At 44.8% G+C, this 22998-nt stretch overlaps 2 protein-coding genes across 2 annotated transcripts in view; both read right to left on the reverse strand.

The window, feature by feature from the left end:
- LOC306832401 (uncharacterized protein) overlaps nt 1-22998 on the reverse strand; it is a 126430-nt gene that overhangs the window by 2474 nt on the left and 100958 nt on the right. The window contains exon 15 of the mRNA XM_079357052.1: nt 21771-21944. Within this exon, the coding sequence (XP_079213178.1) occupies nt 21771-21944 (174 nt within the window). The remainder of the gene's footprint in view (nt 1-21770; nt 21945-22998) is intronic.
- On the reverse strand, nt 667-15272 carry LOC306832919 (protein NLRC3-like; the record flags this gene model as incomplete). Its single annotated transcript, XM_079357940.1, has 6 exons — nt 15089-15272; nt 14763-14882; nt 5033-5262; nt 4648-4881; nt 3018-4599; nt 667-853 (listed from the first exon to the last, which is right to left on the reverse strand). The coding sequence occupies exons 1-6, from the start codon at nt 15217-15219 to the stop codon at nt 667-669; spliced, it is 2484 nt and encodes an 827-aa protein (XP_079214066.1). The 5' UTR covers nt 15220-15272.

The following is a 22998-nucleotide window of genomic DNA, read 5'->3' on the forward strand; positions in this document are numbered from 1 at the left end:
CAGCTCAACATTCATCCAGCTGTTCATGTGCACAGATGAAGAACAGGCTGCTGATCTCAGTCAGCTCTGTGATGTTACTACATTTATCAAATCACACATTATTCAATCACAAGTCTTCATGATTTCACTTCTTAACAGAACCAGAGGAAACCAGAGGCTTCATGTGCACGTTGGTCATAATCTTCATGAAGAGTTTCAAACTTTTCTCTGCATGAAGATGATTCATAAATCTGGAAAACTTTGACAAAAAACTTTAAAAACTCAATCTAAACTTGTTCTAAATGATAAACTCTGTGACTGATTCGACCCGCCTCCTTTGTGTTTCTTTTTGAACTCTTCCTGCAGAGCTTGAGTCCTGAGTTGTTTTGACACTTTGGCCTGTGTTAGACTGTGTTTGACTCTTAGCTCTGTTTGAATGCTAACCACACCACCCAGCTGATGGAGTTCACTCTGAACCAGTTACATCCACACAGGCATCATCAGGTCACATGTGGGGCTGTGATTGTGTTATTTTAACTATGTCTGTTCAGTAATGCTGTTTTGGATTTATCTTTATTTTTTCATATTTGTGTTCGGACCCCCTTAAAGACGAGACCATACATCTCGATCTGCTAACCTTTAATACATTCAAACTCAGTTTCTAGTATATTTATATCTATATTACAGTCAGTGATCTGACCTCAGAGTCTCCAGTCTGCAGTTTGGACTCCTCAGTCCCTCACACAGCAGTTTCACTCCTGAATCCTGCAGGTAGTTCTCACTCAGCTCCAGCTCTCTGAGATGGGAGGGGTTGGACTTCAGAGCTGAGGCCACGACGTCACAGTGAGTCTCTGAGAGTCCACAGTTATAAAGTCTGTAGTGACACATAAAATAGAGAAATATGACTTATAAAAGAAGAGTTTGATATTCATGTCTCACATCTGATGATTAAACAGTTTGTCCTGTTTGGTCTTAACTTTACACATCAGTGGAATCTGTCACTGACACAAAAAGTCTCATCACTGGTTTTCAAACCTGCACATTCTTCACCTGTCAATCATTCACTAAATGTTACTGATGAATGGAAACTAATGGAGTTTTATTTAGGAGGACATCATGTCTATGGTGTAAAATCCCCCCTCCTTCTCCCACTCTCCTCTACCTGGCTTTATGTTTCCTGGATGGGCGGAGCTTCAGAGCAGATAAAGGCAGCCAGCTCACCTGCTGTGAACTCTTTGGGAACAATGGAGCTGACTGCATGTGAATGCCTCATCAATCCTGATAGTTTGGACTGTGTGCTTAAGATGGAAGTTTCCTTTGTTGAAGTCCAATAAGTAGCAGTGAATGAGTTCATTTATTTATCTACTGATTTACTTTGGTTGTGTTTGAGTCATATCTTTAATTCTGTCGTAAGTTTTAAAGATGAACATTAGCTTTTGTTACATCTGATCTGTGACTTGGATTATAATGTGTTGATTGATGACGTGTGTTACTCTTTGTCCTCTGACAGAAAACCAGTTAAAAACTGGAGAATAATCGATTGGAATGGAAAGATCTGAGCTCTCTGGTCCTTACAGACAAACCACTGAGTTGGACTTATTCCATGAAACTGGCGTAGCCTCCTTCCTCTCAAATATTCTTCATCTAAAGTAAAGAGTAAAGATGAGTATTAAGGCTTTTTTAAAAAAAAGGATGTAGTCTGTGGGGCCTTCCAGTGCTCGGGGAGAGCGTTCCACAGTCTTGGGGCAGCAGCAGAGAAAGCTCTATCACCCATGGTGCAGAGCTTGGTCCTTGGTGTTGCAAGGGTGTGTGTGGATGTTGAACGGAGGGTGTGTGAAGGGGTCTGGGGGTGAGGAGCTCCTGGAGGTAAGGGGAGGCAGATTTGTGGATGCATTGATGGGTGAGGAGGGAGACCTTAAACTCAATTCAGAGCTTGATGGGGAGCCAGTGAAGGGATTTGAGGATGGGGATGATGTGTTTGTGTTTGCGCACCCTCATCAGGATCCTGGCAGCGCTGTTTTAAATATATACTGGAGCTTCTGGATGCTCTTGCCAGGGATCCCGATGAGGAGTGCGTTGCAGTATTCCAACCTGGAGGTGACAAAGGTGTAGATGAGCTTCTCTGCATCTGTCAGGGTGAGTGAGGGGCGGAGTTTGGCGTTGATTTTGAGGTGGTAGAATGCGGTCTTGCAGAGGTGATTGATGTGGGTGTCGTAGTTTAGCTGCTGATCCATTTTCACACCGAGGTTAGTGACAGAAGTGGAACAAGGGATGTTTTGGTCGGAGAAAGTGAAATCGATGGGGGAGGAGCAGAGCTGATGAGGAGTGCCGATGAGGATGGCTTTAATTTGGGGCAGTTAAGTTGAAGAACGTCCAGGCAGGTGGCCAGTGTGGCTGTAGGCACGGGGGCGGTTCTAATGTAAAGCTGTGTCTCATCAGCATAGCAATGGTAGTATAACCCATGCCTGCTGATCAGAGGAATCTCTCTACAGTAGAAAACCATTTGAAACTCATTGAACAGTAACTCTGGAGGACGATCTCATTCTCGTCTGGCTCACTTCTACAAATGTGAAAATACAGAGACTGCTGCAGAATGATCCAGAAATCAAACAAGTTAGCAAAGAATCAAATGTAGTGAGGTGAAGGATCTCCTGTAAGAACAGTTTGTCTGTGATCTACCTGCTGAGATGTTCAGAGATGATGCTCATGATTGATTAGTAATGCCTGCAGAGGCTGGAAGGGGGCACTCACAGCATCTGATATCTCTCTTTTCAAGGATTAACACTATCACACATCTCAGTCACTTCTTTGGGAATTCTCTCCTGAATGTGTTCACAACACAACTATCAAAGACATTTATGAACTCAGGACAAAAAGATAAAAAACATCACGTGAAAAAAGCTTCGACTGACTGTTTCTCCTGAACATTAAGAGAGGAACAGTTTTTGATGAACAAAGAGGATTATGTTTAGTTTATATTAAAATAAGTACATTAGTACATGACACTGATTTATAATACTCATCACATCTGGACTTACTTTGCCTTCCTGCAGTTCCTCACAGCTGGAATCAGTCTCTGTTGTCCCTGGACTGATGTGGTGTACTTCTTCAGGTCCAACTCATCCAGAACCTCCTCGGACATCTGCAGCATGTAGGCCAGAGCAGAGCAGTGGATCACAGAGAGTCTCTTCTCTGACCTGTTCTCTGACTTTAGGAACTGTTGGATCTCCTGATGGACTGAGAGGTCCTTCATCTCTGTCAGACAGTGGAAGATGTTGATGCTTCTGTCAGGAGAGATATCTTCACTGTTCATCTCCTTCAGGTTGTTGATGACCCTCTGGATCATTTTTGGACTGTTGTCTGTCTGACCCAGCAGGCGTCCTAAGAGTCTCTGGTTTGACTCCAGAGAAAGACCATGAAGGAAGCGAACAAAAAGGTCCAGGTGACCGTTCTTACTTTTCAGGGATTTCATCATTGACTTCTTCAAGAACATTTCCAGGGTTAAAAATTTTAAATGTTTATTTCCCAGAAAAGCCTCCACTACTGTTCTCTCCCTGTTGGTGAAACAGTGGAACATGTAGACTGCAGCCAGAAACTCCTGAACGCTCAGATGAACAAAGCAGTAGACTGTTTTCTGGAAGATCACACACTCTGATTTGAAGATCTCAGTACAAACTCCTGAGTACACTGAGGCCTCTGTGACATCCAGACCACACCGCTCCAGGTCTTCTTGGTAGAACATGATGTTTCCGTCCTCCAGATGTTCAAACGCCAGCCTCCCCAGCTTTAGAAGAACTTCCCTGTCGGCCTCTGTCAGCTCATGTAGACTCATCTGATGTCCCTCAACATACTTGTTCTTCTTCCTCTTTGTCTGAACCAGCAGGAAGTGTGAGTACAGGTCAGTCAGGGTGTTGGGCAGCTCTCCTCTCTGCTCTGTGCTCATCATGTGCTTCAGAACTGTGGCAGTGATCCAGCAGAAGACCGGGATCAGACACATGATGTGGAGGCTCCTGGATGTCTGGATGTGTGAGATGATTCTGCTGGACAGATCTTCATCACTGAACCTCCTCCTGAAGTACTCATCCTTCTGGGCGTCAGTGAAGCCTCGTACTTCTGTTACCCTGTCAACACATGAAGGAGGGATCTGATTGGCTGCTGCAGGTCGAGAAGTGATCCAGATGAGAGCTGAGGGGAGCAGATTCCCCTTGATGAGGTTTGTGAACAGTGTGTTTAACGATGACTTCTGTGTGACATCAGACACAACCTCCCTGTTTGTGAAGTCCAATGACAGTCTGCTTTCATCCAGGCCGTCAAAGATGAACAACAGTTTACAGCCAGCGAGCGTCTCTGCTGCCACCTTCTGTAATGTTGGATGGAAAACACGGAGCAGCTCAAGAAGACTGTAGCGCTTATCTCTGACCAAGTTCAGCTCCCTGAATGAAAGCAGGATCAGCAGACTGACGTCTTGGTTCTCTGAGCCCTCGGCCCAGTCCAGAGTGAACTTCTGCACTGAGAAGGTTTTTCCAACACCAGCCACGCCGTTTGTCAGAACCACTCTGATGGGTTTCTGTTGGTCAGGTTGAGGTTCTGTCTTTGGTTCCTGTTGGTCGGGTTGAGCTCCTGTCTTTGGTTCCTGTTGGTCGGGTAAGGCTTTAAAGATGTCCTGGCCCTTGATTGGAGTCTCATGGAGGGTCTTCTTCTTTTTCGAATTTGTCTCCATCTGTCTCACCTCATGTTGGGTGTTCACCTCTTCTCTCTGCCCCTCTGTGATGTGGAGCTCAGTGTAGATCCTGTTGAGGGGGGTTCTACTTCCTGTTTCTTCACTTCCTTCAGTCACACGTTCACATCTCGTCCTCAGACTGACCTTATGTTGATCTAAAACCTCCTGCTGACCTCTATCTACTGAAAGAGAGAATGATACAATCTGATTATTGTTTTCAGATGTTATTGTAAAAGAAGTAAAAAGAGTTTTAATTTCTAGACTTTTGACATTGACCAATAAAAGTCGTGTTTTAGGAGGAGATCACAGAAGCACAAAGATGTACAGTCTTACTTTGTTCAGTGCTGCTCTGACTGACTGTCTGCTGTCCAGATCCTGGTCTGGATCTTTCTCCACACTGAGGACAGGATGAGTCTCCTGATGAACCAGACTGGTCCCAGTATGAGGTGATGCACTGTCTGCAGAACCAGTGTCCACAGCTGGTAGAGACAGGATCCTTCAGGACGTCCTGACACCCAGGACAGGACGTCTGCTCCTCTCTAACATGAGTCCTCTTCGTCCCCCTGTGAAGACATGTCTTTAGAACTAAACTGATGGTGTAGTGATAACAAAATTGAAGATTTATCAAACACAATCTAAACAGTCAGATGATCACAGAGAGCAAGTAACGCCTTTTTTTCAGTCTTCATCTGCAGCCCTATAATCCAACCACACCTGCCGACCGACAGTCAGCCCGGGCTTAACAATCAAGGCACTAAGAAACCATCCACGTAGAGATTGGTTTACATTCTTCTGAAGGGCTTCACTCATAGTCTCCATCCAAGCAGAGAGAAACTTCATGACAGATCCTCACATAGACACAATCTTCAGTCTGCTCTCACAGAAACTAAAACTCTCGACCCATCTCCAGAATCCTGAACAGGCAGATATAGCCACCACAAAGTACATAGCGAAAAGATGTGGATTATCGACCTCTTCTCTGCCTCATCACTGTGCTGACCTATCCATGCACACGTTTACATCAATCACCCGAAGATATTAAATACAGCAAATCAGTCTTCTTCTTCTTCCCTGCTATCTCCGGCAGATAGATGCATCAAAAGTCGGCTACTCACTCCTCGGCTACCTCAAACACGTTATTCGCCTCACTCCGCAGGCTAAATCCTTCCTCTATACCTTCCTAACAAGTGCAGCGTCACCTCTCTCCATGACATCGTAGTCATTTAACAATACTTGTAAAATCAGATATGCGTAGGAAATAAGACTACGGACTCTGAATTTATACTCTCTTGAGTGCTTTGCATGAATAATTCTTAACAGTCTCACTCCCAGTACCTGTCCTGCCTATCTAACTGGCAGGAAATCGCCAGTTAGATAGGCAGGAGATAGACTCGCCTCCATCTGCTACTTCACAACCCATGCTCAGCCCATCCATAAATTGGGTCCTCCTTTATTCTAACTTACATAGCGGCATTAACTTATTCATCTAAATCAGTCACTGCAACGCAGCGCTCTCTGTCTTTCATTCCTACATAACCTTGTATCAAAGGTGTAAGGACACAGAATAAGAATCAGTTTAATTGGCCTGATATGTTTAATACCCAAGGAATTTAACTTTGGTAGCCTGTGCTCTTGTATATAGACGTTAAATATTAACAATGTCCTAGAAAATACAAACAAGTAATTAAAGACTAATATGTAAAACACTAAATAAGATCATTGGAACCGAATTGTTGTGCACCGACGTGAGTGGCTGCATATTCAGTAGCTCCGTCCCTGTCGTACTCGTCGTGATATGTTATTCGTTTGTCTTGGCTCTGTGCCAACTTCTACTTTTATAGTTTTATAGTTTTATAGTACACTTTCAGTGTATAACTTTATGTATCCTATGGATACTCTTTCGTGCCTTCGTGGAAATAGCAGCGGAAAACTTTCTTATTCAAGGGAGAAGCTGCTCTCACTCCAGTCAGCGGAACAAGCCGGCATCGTTCATCCGATACCTGAAGAGCTGAGACGGCGGTATAGAGGCTGTCGATCCCTCGGTTCCGGGGATAGTTATGGGGAACGTAAACTGTCTAACCAACAAGACAGACGAGCTGGCTGCTCTCGTGAGGAACAACCGGACATTTAGAGAGTGCAGTTTAATGTGCCTCACAGAAACCTGGCTGACACAAAACACCCCGGACGCTAGTGTGGATCTACCGGGCTTTACTACAGTGAGAGCGGACAGAGACACGAAACGTAATGGAAAACGGAAAGGAGGAGGACTCGTGCTGTTTATTAACAACAGATGGTGCCACCATAGACATATTATGGTGAAGGAGGCAACGTGCAGCAAAGACATCGAGCTGCTGGCGGTAGGTCTCCGTCCTTACTACATGCCCAGAGAGTTCTCTCATGCGATCGTGGTTGCTGTTTACGTCCCACCGCGTGCACACGCCGAGACTGCGTGTGACGTCATCCACTCGAACATCTCGAGATTACAAACACAGCACCCTGATGCTTTCATTGCCATCTCAGGGGACTTTAACCATGTTACATTGAACTCCACACTACCGGACTTTCACCAGTTTGTAAGCTGTCCCACCAGGAAGAACAGGACAATAGACCTCCTGTATGCAAACGTGAAGGACGCCTACACTGCCACCCCCTTACCACCTCTGGGTAAGTCCGATCACAACCTGGTCCTACTAAAGCCACAGTACAAGACTAAGATCCAGAGACAACCGGTAACAACACGCACCTTCAGAAAGTGGTCTCCTGAGGCAGAGGAGGCTCTCAGAGACTGTTTTGAGACCACTGACTGGAGTGCCCTGCAAGAGACTCATGGTGATGACATTGATGGGGTCACACACTGCACAACTGACTACATGAACTTCTGTATGGACGTTGTGGTTCCCACTAAAACTGTGCGTTGCTTCCCGAATAACAAGCCCTGGATCACCAGCGATGTCAAGGAGATCCTTAACAGGAAGAAAAGGGCATTCAAGGAGGGAGACCAGGCAGAGCTGAAGCGTGTGCAGGGGGAACTCAAGGTCAGACTCCGAGAGGCAAAGGAGGAGTACAGTAGGAAGGTAGAGCAGAAGCTGCAGCTGAACAACATGAGGGAGGTCTGGGAGGGCATGAAAACCATCACAGGCTGCAAGAAGAAAAATAACAACGCAGAAGACGGGGACCCTGAGAGAGCAAACCAGCTCAACTTGTTTTTTAACAGGTTCGACAGCCCCGTCGCTGCAGCCAGTGTCTATCCCCCCAGCACCCCTCTACACACCCCCTCCCCCCCTCACTCCCCCAACACCCCCTCCCCCCCTCTCACTCCCCCCAACACCTCCACCAGGACAGACACAACCTCCAGTGACAATCCATCCCCCCTCCCCCCCACCATCACCAGAGACCAGGTTAGAAAGGAGCTGAAGAGACTCCGCCCCAGGAAGGCAGCAGGCCCGGACAAGGTCTGTCCCAGGATGCTAAAGGCCTGCTCTGCTGAGCTGGGGGAGCCACTTCAGCACATCTTCAACATGAGCCTCCGGCTTGGGAAGGTTCCTGTGCTCTGGAAGACCTCGTGCCTCACCCCGGTCCCCAAGAAGAAAAACCCCAGTGAGCCAGGCGACTTCAGACCAATCGCTCTGACATCCCACGTTATGAAGACCTTTGAACGGCTGCTGCTCCAACACCTCAGACCCCAGGTCCAACACACACAGGATCCCCTGCAGTTTGCATACCAGGCAAAGGTGGGCATGGACGACGCCATCCTCTATCTTCTACACAGGGCTTACTCTCATCTGGACAAAGGGAGCAGCGTGATGAGAATCATGTTCTTTGATTTCTCAAGCGCCTTCGACACCATCCGTCCCCTCCTACTGAGAGACAAGCTGACCGAGATGAGGGTGGACTCGTACCTGGTGAGGTGGATCACGGACTATCTCACAGAGAGACCACAGTACGTCAGACTGAAGGACTGCACATCTGACACTGTGGTCAGCAGCACCGGTGCACCACAGGGGACTGTGCTCTCCCCCGTCCTGTTCACCCTGTACACCTCTGACTTCCAGTATAACTCTGAGCTCTGACACATGCAGAAATACTCGGACGACACTGCGATAGTTGCTTGTGTCAGAGATGGACAGGAGGAGGAGTACAGGAGCCTGATCGAGGACTTTGTGACGTGGTGCAGTGACAACCATCTGCAGCTAAACACCTCCAAGACCAAGGAGATGGTGGTGGACTTCTGAAGGAACAAACCATATCTAGAACCTGTTTCCATCGGGGGGGTCGACATGGAGGTGGTCAGGACCTACGGGTATCTGGGGCTGCAGCTGGATGACAAGCTGGACTGGTCGCCTAACATGGACACTACCTGCAGGAAGGGACAGAGTCGTCTGTACTTCCTGAGAAGGCTGGGGTCCTTCAACATCTGCAAAAAGCTGCTGCAGATGTTCTACCAGTCTGTGGTGACCAGCGTCCTCTTCTACGCCGTGGTGTGCTGGGGAGGAAGCTGCAAGAAGAGGGACGCAGCACGCCTGGACAGACTGGTGAGGAGGGCTGGCTCTGTGGTGGGTATAGAGATGGACTCTCTGGTGACAGTGGTAGAGAGGAGGTCTCTGGACAAAATGCTCTCCATCATGGACAACACACACCACCCTCTGCACAGCACCTTCACCGGCCAGAGGAGCATGCTCAGTGACAGACTGCTGTCACAGTCGTGCTCCACGGACAGACTCAAGAACTCTTTTGTCCCCCTGGCCATAAGACTGTACAACACTTCACTGTCACGGCAGGGAAGAAGCACACGGTGAACCCTGGACTCTTTTTTTCACTTTTTTTCCCCCCACTCCTCATCTGCACTGCTGATCGCAGAGTCAGCCCCCAGTTGGACACTTTAATGCATATTGATAGTCACCTTACTGAGCACAGGTCACTTTAATGATAATCACTCTAATCATGTCTGGTTTCATCCTACTGTTGTGTTATGCTACATCTGTAATGGTTGACATGATCACCCTAACTAGGTCAAGTTTAACTTAAGTTGGGTACTTAAATGGCAATCACCCTAATCACTCCTGGTTTCACCTTATTGTTTTGGACACTTAATGCTAATCACTGCTCCTCTATGTTGCTGAGCCCAATTGCATTCCTGCATTGACTGTTTAACGACTGTACTCACACCTCTGGCACTACCTCAAACACCTCTGTACATGCACATGTAACTAGTTGCTAGAAGGTCAGCCCTTGTTTCCAAGGCTCTTTATCTGTCTACAGGTCTCTTTTAAACTGCACACATGTTTCTCTCTCCTCACAGGTTAGGTACATTATGCTATATAAGTTTTAAGTCTAATGCTGATGCCAACTGCACAGGTTTAACCTTTACTCTTAGTCATCTTGGGGCTGCTAAATCTTGTTTGGGGGATTATGGTATAAGAGAGGGGAGGGGGGACAGCGGGTGTGTATTGTAACCAATGTCTTGTATTGTAACCAATGTCTTGTGTCCTGCCTGTCTGTATACTGCTACTGGATGCCCTGAATTTCCCTCGGGATCAATAAAGTATCTATCTATCTATCTATCTATCTATCTATCTATCTATCTATCTATCTATCTATCTATCTATCTATCTATCTATCTATCTATCTATCTATCTATCTATCTATCTATCTATCTATCTATCTATCTATCTATCTATCTATCTATCTATCTATCTATCTATCTATCTATCTATCTATCTAATGGCCATCAAGAACTTCTATTCATGTCTGACCTTCGTAGCCTCTGCTTCCACACGTTAGGTTCAGGCTACTCCACCTCTGACATCATCATTCACACTAGATTTTCTCGCATTCACACCCTATCAAAGCCAAACAGATCAGCTGGGAACCTTTTTCGCCTCGATTCCTATCTTAGCCTATACGAGCCTCTGATAAAAATAACAACACGAGGCTCGCAGCTCAGGCCTTAAACTCTCAAATTGCTCTCACTCACTGAAACAGGAAAACAACAATCGCTTTTGTTCCAGAAACAATGTCACAAAGTCCTGCACTTCTCAGACACTCCTACGAACTCTATTCTGTCCCTTCATCCTCCTCAGCGCAGCATGCACAGAAGCCAGACTAAACTTCTCGACCAAATCCTCGGACCCTGGTCATCTCAGACATATCACTGCTACTCCAACAACTGACGATACTGATATGCATCAGTCTCACACTTAGCTCAGCTACATTAAACTTGACTCTTTGGGGGCAATGATCAGCTCTGGAAGAACTACGCCTGAGAGGGAACCCCCACCCTCGCAGTCAGTTCATCCTTCCAGACCAGCCTACCTACAACGTCCTCCTGCATCATAATCATTACCTTAGCATATATTCATCTGTCTCATCATTTATACCATCTATCATTAAATATCCTAACTTAAATGTTGAAGGACTTTGAGGATTACTTTGAGTCATCTAGTCAGAAACAGATATAACACTCCAGGATTATACTTCATGTTCACGTTGAGTTCCCGTGCTTCTGCTTGCGCATGAGATACCGCACCATGCCTCAGATCACCTCTTCCATCTGTGCCGGGCCAAGACCACGGATCAGAGCGCTCACTCAAGTCTAAGGAACTGGACTTTGGGGGTCAAACCTGCTTCGGCACAGTACAGTCAGATTTCTCTCCTGGGTCAGAATGGGACATAAAGTCAGTCCTGGACTTTGACACAACCTGAACACAACATGCTCCCTGTCAGGAGGGTCTTTATACTAGAGCTGCACTATTGATGTGATTTAAATCTTGATTCTGTGGATAAATGTCCTAAAAAGAAATGTTCCCAGGTTTAGTTCAATGTTCAGTTCAAATCATTGTTCACTTGTTATATTGACTGCTGTCATGAACAGAAACACATGAACACCATGATTCCTTTAAGTGTTTGTGCTCGCTGCTTTGGATCAAGAAGGTCTTAAAGACTCTTCAAAAAGTCCCAGCTAAAGAAGCTCAGCTGAAGTAAAGACTCACTTTATCATCTTCTCTACACTTTAGCTGTCACACAGACTTTTCCTTTGGCTCTCTGCTTTCTCAAACACCTTCTTACGTATGAGCTCACAGTATCATATCAGATGATGCTGAAAAGACTAAACAGAGACAATAACAAACTGAAACAGGGGCCGTGCTGAGTGCCATCTTCTGCTGCTAATAAACGTACTAATGAGAAGTAGGAGGATAACGGGCAGGTTCAAAGGTTTGTAAGAGTCCTCTGTAAAGAATATTTCAGATGACCTCTGGGATTTATAAGGCCCTCTCTCTTTAGAACCTCTCCCAGCACAACGACCAGATGCCGGTGTAATCATTAACATGGTCATCATACATCCGGGCTCACCAGGACATTTGGCGTGAAGGACAACAAAGGAATTCTTGTTCTGATTTAAAGGGGGAAGCCACCATTTGCAAAATATGATGTCCTTATGTTTCCTTTAAGGCTCCAGGCCACAAACCCCAACATCACAATTAAATTAACATGACAGAAGAATAGCCACACTATCTTTGGAGGCTGTCCAAATGGACTTTGTGATATGCTGCTGGAAGAACTGAAAGAATTCACTCCATGTCCAGATTGAACATTAAAGAATGTTTAGTCAACTTGAAAGTCAGATAAATGCAGTTTGGACACTGTGAGTAACATTTTCATGCGACTTCGATTCATCTAAAGCTGAGTTATCAGAAAATGGTATGCAAATGAATGTTGTCTGTCTTCCCCAGGAAAAACCCCTTTGTCCTCGCGTGATCACACTGAGGACAGTACTCTTTGTATGTAATGAACGGATGAGTCTCATGTATTGTATCTGATGTTATGTTTGAAAGGAAAGTAGATAGAAAGAGACCAGTTACAATACACACCCGCTGCCCCCCCCCCCCCCCCCCCCCCCCTCAGCCGTGTAAGAAGTTTACCCTGAAGTGCACAAGACTCTTTTTAGCTTCATCTGTTATCTCTTCATCTCGTCTTTGTGTCACTCTGAACTTTGGGCTCCACGCCATCTCATGTTTCTTTCAGCTCAGCTCAAATGCTGAAACTTTTCTTGAACTTCTAAGAGTGCTGATTTACAAACTGAAACTCTCTTGAATTTTTATTAGCTTCTTCTTTTAATCCAAGTCACGGCACTTTCTAACTGGAAGAAGGCCTTGTCTGCCCTCCGGTTAAGTTTTGTCCACACACAATTTAATTCATTTGTCTTTTGTCATTTTGGACATTTTTGAGATCTTTTGAAGCCATAACTCATCACAGTTAAGAGATGGAGTTTTTTTAAACACGCTCAAACCAACTGAGGTAACCCCTCCGCTCAAGACCACGGACCCGAATCCACCTGGCTGCAGAACCAAATCCACTCTGTGGTAGAACCGACTCTGACCTGCAGATGTTCTACCAGTCTGTGGTGTCCAGCGTCCTCTTCTACGCAGTGGTGTGCTGGGGAGGAAGCTGCAAGAAGAGGGACGCAGCACGCCTGGACAGACTGGTGAGGAGGGCCGGCTCTGTGGTGGGTACAGAGCTGGACTCACTGGTGACAGTGGTAGAGAGGAGGTCTCTTGACAAAATGCTCTCCATCATGGACAACACACACCACCCTCTGCACAGCACCTTCACCGGTCAGAGGAGCATGTTCAGTGACAGACTGCTGTCACAGTCGTGCTCCACGGACAGACTCAAGAACTCTTTTGTCCCCCTATAGGCCATAAGACTGTACTACACTTCACTGTCACGGCAGGGAAGAAGCACACGGTGAACCCTGGACTCATTTTTCACTTTTTTCTCACTCCTCATCTGCACTGCTGACCTCAGAGTCAGCCTCCAGTTGGACACTTTAATGCATATTGATAGTCACCTTACTGAGCACAGGTCACTTTAATGATAATCACCCTAATCATGTCTGGTTTCATCCTACTGTTGTGTTATGCTACATCTGTAATGGTTGACATGATCACCCTAACAAGGTCACGTTTCACTCTATTGTCTTTGACACTTAATGCTAATCTGCTGTCACATCCCCGGGTTAAGTGTTTGTTTATTTTATGTTTTTCCTCATGTTTCATGTCCTGTGCTTGTTTTACTTGTTACTCACCCTGTGTCTCGTTTCAGGTCTGTTGGCTGCATGCCCTTCCCCCAGTGTGTCTCAGCCTGCTGATTACCTGATGTGTCTCACCTGTGTCTTGTTAACTCCACCCCCTGTTCAGTATTTAATGTCTGTCTGCCCTTCACTCTTTGCCAGTTCGTCTTGTCTCTTCGTAGCAGCGTCCCAGCAATTCCTAGTATTCTGATTCTTGTTCTGACCCCCGTGTGTTTTTGGATTCCGTTTTTGCATGCCGATTTTGTACCTTTGCCTTATTGGACTGACTACCGTGTACCGAACCCTGCCTGGAATAAACGTTTTGAGAAACTGTTTTTGTCCCACCGAGTCGTGCATTTGGGTCTCTTTGTGTGTTCGTGACATCTGCTCCTCAATAGTTGGGTACTTTAATGGCAATCACCCAAATCACTCCTGGTTTCACCTTATTGTTTTGGACACTTAATGCTAATCACTGCTCCTTTAAGTTGCTGAGCACTTTGATGGCCCAGTCTGCATCCCTGCATTGACTGTTTAATGACTGTACTCACACCTCTGGCACTACCTCAAACACCTCTGTACATGCACATGTAACTAGTTTCTAGAAGGTCAGCACTTTGTTTCTAAGGCTCTTTAACTGTTTATAGGTCTCTTTTAATCAGCACATGTTTTTCTCTCCCTCACAGGTTATGTACATTATACTATATACGTTTTAAGTCTAATGCTAATGCTAACTGCACAGGTTTAACCTGTAATTATGTTTACTCATAGTCACATAGGGGCTGCTAAATCTTGTTTGGGGGATTATTGTATACGGGGGGGGGGGGGGGCAGCGGGTGTGTATTGTAACTAATGTCTTGTGTCCTGCCTGTCTGTATACTGCTACTGGACGCCTTGAATTTCCCTCGGGATCAATAAAGTATCTATCTATCTATCTGAGGTGCCAAGGCAACTCTGAAGCATCTGAAGAGACAAGGAGTTAGTAAGAAGACTTACTTTGAGTCTGAGGCTCCAGATTCTTTACTGAAGAGTAGAGGTTGACCTTTGGACCAATCACTCTTCAGAGACTGACAGCTGGGTACAGGAGACTCTGCTCTCTGTCTGCTCCTCTCAAATCTGCAATAACAAACTTTTATTATATTTCCATCACATGAATCCCTCTTTAGATATCACAGCAACAACAAACAGATCTCATCATGACATTTGACAAACAGGAAATATGGATGACAGGAATAATGAGGATTTAAAAAATGATTTCTAACAATGATTTGTTTTAGGAAAAATTAAATCTGAAGTGAAAAAGATTTGTTGAGTTTTCTTACTTTGAGTCTGAGGCTCCAGATTCTTTACTGAAGAGTAGAGGTTGACCTTTGGACCAATCACTCTTCATCGACAGACAGCTGGGTACAGCAGACTCTGCTCCGTCCTCCTCGTCCTCTAAACTCACATCCATGATCTGATCTGAGTCAGTCTGAGAGGAAACACAGAAACACTCACTGAGAGATCCAAAATGTCTTTCTGTCGTTTAAAATGGAGTCTCACTGACTGAATACTTTAACCTTCAGACTCCTCAGGTGATCTACCTGTTAATCATCAGCCAGGATCATTGCCTCTCCCTCCTCCGTGTGTGTGTGTGTGTGTGTGTGTGTGTGTGTGTGTGTGTGTGTGTGTGTGTCTCAGAGATAAGTTTCTGACCTCTGAGTTTGATGTCTTCAGGTGATCTGGTGAATAAAAGCTGACTTTGGGTCTGATTTACTGAGATCTCAGTTAAAGAGGAATAAATTGCGTGTTCACGTTTGGTTTGTGGGAGTTTTGCAGGTGATCTACTAAGAACATTTGCATGAATGATAACAGGTGCAAACTCAGGTGAGAGTTTGGACGGAAAGCAGGACGACTGCAAGAGCAATTTAGGTGTTACTGAGAAACAAATGAAGGTCCAGAATGTTTGAATTATAGCAGATAAATGTGAATATAACAAAAAGAACATTTCATCAGAACACCAAGGCATTAAAAAAGGGCCTCTCTTTTCTCCCCTTCATTTTATGAATGAATTGTCAAACATTGAGCGGGAGGTGTGAGCTGTAGCACGACGCCCAGGCACATCGTGCACCTGACAGCTGGTCAGCACTGTGTCTGATCGGACATAACCGCCTTTGTAAAAGGAGCGCACCGGAGAGAGTTAATAAAGTTGTTGCATCCATTCAAATCAGCTTTCATGGAATGACGTCGAGGCTGTAATTGATCTATAGCAGCGTTTCTTTCTTCTCTTGTTGTCGAGCACATTTTAATTTAAAGAGACATTAAAAACAGTTTAACACTTGACCTGCTTCAGCCTTTCAGCTTCCTCCTCCTAAATTCAGATTTACATGCTGCCTCCATTTTGTATTCACAGGAGAGAGGAGGCTTGTTTTCAACAGTCTTCTTACTGAGTTTATCACTTTATTAGTTTATGGATGCTCACAGATGAGGAGGAGGAGGAGGAGGAAGTGGATTTATTATCAAAGCACATACTGGTTAACACCATGGGAGCGTGCCCTGCTGCCTATTGAGCACAAACACCACTTTATAACATGGAGGCTATAAAATACACTTTGAGAAATGAGCTCTGGTTGAGCGCTGGCTTTGTTGAGTCGGCTGCCCGGCTATCGGTACTGTAGCCCGGCTTGAGTACGGGACTTCAGTCCTCCAGGATTTGGAAGTGGTCAGACCCGGGGCAGGGGGCTCTCTGTGGGTGAAGGGTCATTGTTTGATGACAGGGAGTTATGTTAACCTGTAGAAAAGAGATGAGCTGAGAATTTAACCCGGTCTGACTCGCTCTACTTCCTGGTCTTTAAAAATACTTTTCAACATTTTCAGAACTTTCTCATTTTTAAACTTGTGTCGGTGTTTCAGTTATTTAGTTTGTACCTTCGTTAAAAGCTTTTAAGAACATTTTAATAACTTTATATTATTAAAAAAGCAGTTTTGATTGTGTGATTTATGTCACCTCTGAAAACATGAAATGTCTGCACTGTAACAGGGAGGGACAACTGATCAGAGCATGTCCTTATAGAGATGAAGCTGAAGGATCCAGTGCAGGTGGGACACAGACAGGTGAGGAGACACAGAGTGGAGGAGAAGACAGGTGAGGAGACACAGAGTGGAGGAGGCAAGGAGAAGACAGGTGAGGAGACAGAGTGGAGGAGGTAAGGAGCAGGCAGGTGAGGAGACACAGAGTGGAGGAGATAAGGAGAAGACAGGTGAGGAGACACAGAGTGGAGGAGGCAAGGAGAAGACAGGTGAGGAGACAGAGTGGAGGAGGTAAGGAGCAGGCAGGTGAGGAGACACAGAGTGGAGGAGAAGACAGGTGAGGAGACACAGGGTGGAGGAGGTAAGGAGAAGACAGGTGAGGAGACACAGGGTGGAGGAGGTAAGGAGCAGACAGGTGAGGAGACACAGAGTGGAGGAGGTAAGGAGAGGACAGGTGAGGAGACACAGAGTGGAGGAGGTAAGGAGAGGACAGGTGAGGAGACACAGAGTGGAGGAGGTAAGGAGCAGACAGGTGAGGAGATGGAGGTAGAGAATGGGCCTAGTGTTGATACAGAGCAACAGGCAGCAGGCAAAGTGAGGAGCTGCACTGAGACTGCAGAGGAGGAGATGAAGGACGAAGAGTCTTCTATTCATACTCGCTCCAAAAGGAAATTAAAGAATGGTGAAAGTTTTTCACAAGAAGGAACGAAAAGAGTAGCAAAGAAAGCAAAAGGAAAAACAGTAAAAACATCAAAATGTGATGATGAAGAAGAAGATGATGATGATGATGATGATGATGATGATGATGACACCACAGGATTCTAGTTCATCTGTCAGAAAGTCTTCAAACGTGACTCCGTCCACATCCCTGTCATCATGTCCTTAAATGAAGAGCTGGAGAGTGTGGTGTGCTGCTGTGAGTTCTCCTGCAGCGTCCCGGTCCATCGGGTCCTTCACTGCCCGCTCACCTTCTGTGCTCTCTGCTTGGACAAACTGTGTAAGAGTGTCCACGTTGTCCACACTGTCTCTTCCCTGTTGTGTCGCTGGATCACCTGCACCAGAGGCAGCAGGTCCCTGTCTGGATCCCTGTGGGTCAACACTGAGATCCAGGACCAGATCGTAGAGAGGCCACTGATTGAGGAGGATTTACATAACATGTAAACCCAAAGCATCAACACAACACAGAGTGCAGACGCTCTGGATTCTTTTTCATGTTCCAGGGGATGTTCGGCTGGGTGCTGATGCGTGGTCGAGTGCGAGCCATCTACTGACAATTTACTTTCACAAGATCTTTTTTTTTTTTTTTTTAAATGAACTCCTCCAAGAGTCCAGCAGTTTGCATGGACTCAGCAGTATGTAATGGACAGATCCCCAGGAGCATTGCGTCCAGGGAAAGTCCTGGGAGCTAGCCTACCGTGATGATGTGAAGTGTTTACTCTGTTTATGTTTGTCTGGATTTTGTTGTCATTTTGTTTTTGCTTTTTTTGGCGCAGTGTCTCCACAACAACAAGTGTCAATGTAAAGTAGCAACAAATCAAATCCTGAACTGTAACAAACCCAGGCTTTAATGAGTTTGAGTTTGAACCTCAGCTTTATTTAATGCATGTGACATGTGACTTGGTGTTTTTTATTAGTTTATTACAAGTTTTTTATTATTTTCATATATGACGTAAATTGTATCTCTTGTGCTTTGACACTTATGTTTTTCCGTAGTGTGCATCGTTAGGAATAGTACATTCATGTTAAAACAAACAGAGGAAAGTTGATTGAACACGTGTGTGCACATTCTATGTTACCAAACAGAATCTTTGGAATTACTTGATATTGAAGATAAGTGACATCAGTGAAGCGTGTGTGAATAAAGGTTTATTAAAAATCCAATCTCTCTATCTCTCTCTCTCTCTCTCTCTCTCTCTGTCTCTCTCTCTCTCTCTCTCTCTCTCTCTCTCTCTCTCTCTCTCTCTCTCTCTCTCTCTCTCGTCCCCTGCAGAGTATTTTAATACATGTTACATGTGGTCAACTGATTTGTACTTTTAGTGAGAAATAGAATCAAATGAATCATCACATGAGAAGAAAAACTGCAACACTTCTTGGTAGCTTTTGATCTCTGAACATTTCTAGCAGCTGTTTCCTGTTTGACCTTCCTCCTGTAATGTGTGGAGAACAGATTCATTAGAAATATCACTGAAATGAACTGTGAGCTGATTCCTCTGTCAGTCCCTGATGGATGAAGATCTCCTCAGCTTGCAGAGCTTCTCCACACACAAGATGGTGGAGGTTCCTCCTCTGTGGATCATCAGCTGCTCCTCTCTGCTCCACCAGAGTCCTGATCACTCACATTATGACAGAGATCATCACCACCAGCAGCTAATGAGAGAAGAAGAGAGATGACAGAAATCATTTTCGACACTGACTCCCTTCATCAGCTGTGAGTAATCAGATTCCCCCACAGTGCTGTAACTAAGCTCCGCCCCCCACTCCACCTCTGTACTTTAACACTGAATGGTTTCATATTGGTCTCTGAGTGTGTGATTTAACACTGAGTTATGGGACATGTTTGATCAAATAAAGAAGCTGTTTGAAAAAGAGACAAACATGCAACAGTTATTTGAAGTCGTTCAATGATGAAGAGCTTCTTCTGCCTTTGAATGATATCTTCATATGAATGTTTAGTGTCTCCATGCCGCTCTGTTTGTGATGCTCAGAGCTGCAGCTGAACTTCTCAAACTGTTCTGGTCTCCACATGAAAGAGTCAGAGCAACACATTCAGTTCAGAGAAGAAACACGAGTTCTTCTGCTCAGTTCTGAGGTGAACTAACGATGGGAAGGAAATAGAAGAAGCCGTAGTTTGGACATGAATCCTCTCTGATGTTTCTTTGTTTCTGTCAGTTGTCCTTCCTGCATTTGTTCCTGCAGCTGTGTAACTTTAGTCTTTGAGCCTGTTTGTCTTCAACTTCTTCATATTATTCATATAGTTTGTTCACAGTTTGTTAGATATGATGATCTGCTGACTGCAGACTCTGTGATGATTGTGATGGGTTAAATGAAGCTAGCTCCGCCCCTTTTATGTGAGCGTGCTCTCTGAAACTCTGGTTTACTTCTCAGGTTGAAGCATGAAAGCATTTGTATTGTCATATTGTGGTTCATGTATTTTAATGGATCCTCATCAAGTGTGTTGGAGTTTAATATGTTTGTTTACACAAAGGACCAACTCGAGACACGAGCTGGAAATTAACAACAGCTATAAACTCTTTATGCAGCTCATCAGTTTCTTTGTATTGAAACTATGTTCAATCATATTGTCCCTATAAAATAAATTAATTTAAATATATGGAGGGTTTACTAAAGAACACTGAGAGACTGACCTCAGAGTCTCCAGTTGATAGTTTGGATTCTTCTGAAGATCACACAGCAGCTTCACTCCTGAATCCTGCAGGTTGTTGTAGCTCAGGTCCAGCTCTCTGAGATGGGAGGGGTTGGACTTCAGAGCTGAGGCCAGAGAAGAACAGCTGATCTTTGACAAACTGCAGCCATCCAATCTGAATAAAGAATAAAAGCAGAATCAAAATAATGTGTAATCCAGTCACATGTGTTCAGGTTGTGATGAGTATCTCAACATCACTTTGTCCTGATGAATCAAGTTTTCTCTAAATGATTAGAGGATCATTTCTGATTGTGTATTCACTAAATCTAAATCCTCCAAATGTCAGCTCAACATTCATCCAGCTGTTCATGTGCACAGATGAAGAACAGGCTGCTGATCTCAGTCAGCTCTGTGATCTTACTACATTTATCAAATCACACATTATTCAATCACAAGTCTTCATGATTTCACAGTGAGTAGATGACAGTGAGCTTTATACATGAATGTGTGATGTTGTCCACATGAACACACTGATGTGATCATCATCTGTTCATTCCAATATTGAAGGACTTTATTAGGATGCATTAATACTTTAGTTCTTCCTGATCCTTCTTAGATTCAAACACTCAAAGCTCCTGTGAGGAACTTTCATTACGTGTCTGTTTTGGCGCCCCCCTGTGGACAAAGTCAAACCTCTTCTCTCTTTACTGATCTTGTCCTGTACAGTATTCCCTCACTAAAAACTCCTCCTGCTTTCTTTGAACTCTACAAACTACAAGTCAGTGTGAATCTCTTCTGTAGGAAATGTAAAGAAAGGCTTTTCCAGACAGCGTCCTGTGATTCTCCTCATGTGACAGCGAGCAGCAGGAAACAGGCAGACTTTCAAAAGGACTTTATCATGTTGGTGGTCTCATTGACTTTAGACAAGCATCAAGAGAAATCCAGATTACTTTGAGTGTGTTTCATCAGCAGATCAAACCTCCTCACACTACGTTTAAATCACAGAGTTTGTTTTGATATATGATCATAAAAAACATGAACGGTATGAAAGAGAGGAAGAATGATCCATAAACAGATGTTCTTCAAATCTCTTGTAAAGTGGACTCTCAGTCAGAATGATGAGGTCCAGCATATATGATAATAAAATCAGACAATCAATCCAAACACATGTCCCGTCATGATGTGATCTGTTACTAAAGGACAGTTCATGGAGGTTTGTCAGAGTCCTCTCTACACTCCTAAATGTCTCTGTGCTGCTCTTCTCTGGATCTGTGTATTTCATATGGAGCTTGTTTGGAAGTTAAAGGTGATGAGAGGCTCATGAACTGTTTGTGATTATCACCACACATTCTTTAAACCTGTGAGCCGTACAGGAAGCTGTTCTTAGATCAGAGGCTCGACCGTCTAACAATCTCATGAGTCATGAAGGCAGGCAGGACAAACACTACATGAGATTAGCAGACCCTCTTCAGTGGACTCAGGAGGTCAGTGGGGGCTGGGAGCAGAGCTGCTGCTAATGTTAGCTTGTTTCATGGTGCTCAGCTTGTTTTCAGGTTAGAATTCACACAGTGTTCATCATTCCTGAGGTGTTGAACAGCAGCACAGACTCAAAGAAAGAAAAGGTGTCTGACCTCAGAGTCTCCAGTCTGCAGTTTGGACTCTGCAGATAATCACACAGCAGCTTCACTCCTGAATCCTGCAGGTCGTTCTTACTCAGGTCCAGCTCTCTGAGATGGGAGGGGTTGGACTTCAGAGCTGAGACCAGAGAAGAACAGCTGATCTCTGACAAACTGCAGCCCTTCAATCTGAATAAAGAATAAAAGAAGAATAAAAATAATCAATCAATGAATCAATCTTCATTTATATAGCGTCAATTCATAACAGGCGTTATCTCGAGACACTTTACAAAAGCAGGTAAAAGGACCTTACTGTTTGTCTGTTAACATTAACAAAAGAGCAGGTAACAAGACCATGCTCATTGTTATGTTTACAAAAAGCAGGTAAAGGACCTTACTGATGGCTATATTACAAGAGCCCAGCTTAATCCGTCACAGCGTGGCAAGAAAAAACTTCCTTTTAACAGGCAGAAATCTTCAGCAGACCCGGATCATGACGGAACAGCCATCTGCTAAACTGTGCTGGGCTTGAAAATGGGATGGGGGAGATGGGACAAGATGCAGAAAGAAGGATAGGATGGGATAGGTTGGGGGGAGCGGGGGGTCTGGGCAGGCCATCCTCGGGGTGGGGGGGGGGGGGGGGGGGGGGTGTTTGGGCAGGCCATCCTCATCAACAGTCCCAAGGAACCTAAGAGAGCTCAGGAGCTCCCAGAAAAAGGAGAGGTTAGAATATAAAGATAGAGACAAGCAGTAATAAGATGTGAAAGCTGGGAGAGAGAGAGAGATAAGAGATCCTGGTGCCAGTTCCCCCGGTAGTCTAGGCCTATAGCAGCATAATTATGAGCTGGTCCTAAGCCAGCCCTAACTATAAGATTTATCAAAAAGAAAAGTTTTAAGTCTATTCTTAAAAGTACCTAGTGTGTCTGCCTCCCGGACCCCGACTGGTAGACGATTCCAAAGGAGCCTGATAACTAAAGGCTCTACCTCCCATAGTACTTTTAGAGACTATAGGCACCACAAGCAGGCCTGCATTCTGGGAACGTCATGTTCTTGTCGGATAGTATGGTACAATTAACTCTTTAAGATAGGATGGTGCCTGACCGTTTAGAGCTTTGTAGGTGAGCAGAGGGATTTTAAATTCTATTCTAGATTTTATAGGGAGCCAATGGAGAGAAGCCAATACAGGAGTCATGTGGTCCCTTTTCCTAGTTCTAGTCAGAACACGAGCTGCAGTGTTTTGGAC

Source organism: Symphodus melops (assembly GCF_947650265.1).
Source record: "Symphodus melops genome assembly, chromosome: 12".
NCBI lineage: Eukaryota > Metazoa > Chordata > Actinopteri > Labriformes > Labridae > Symphodus > Symphodus melops.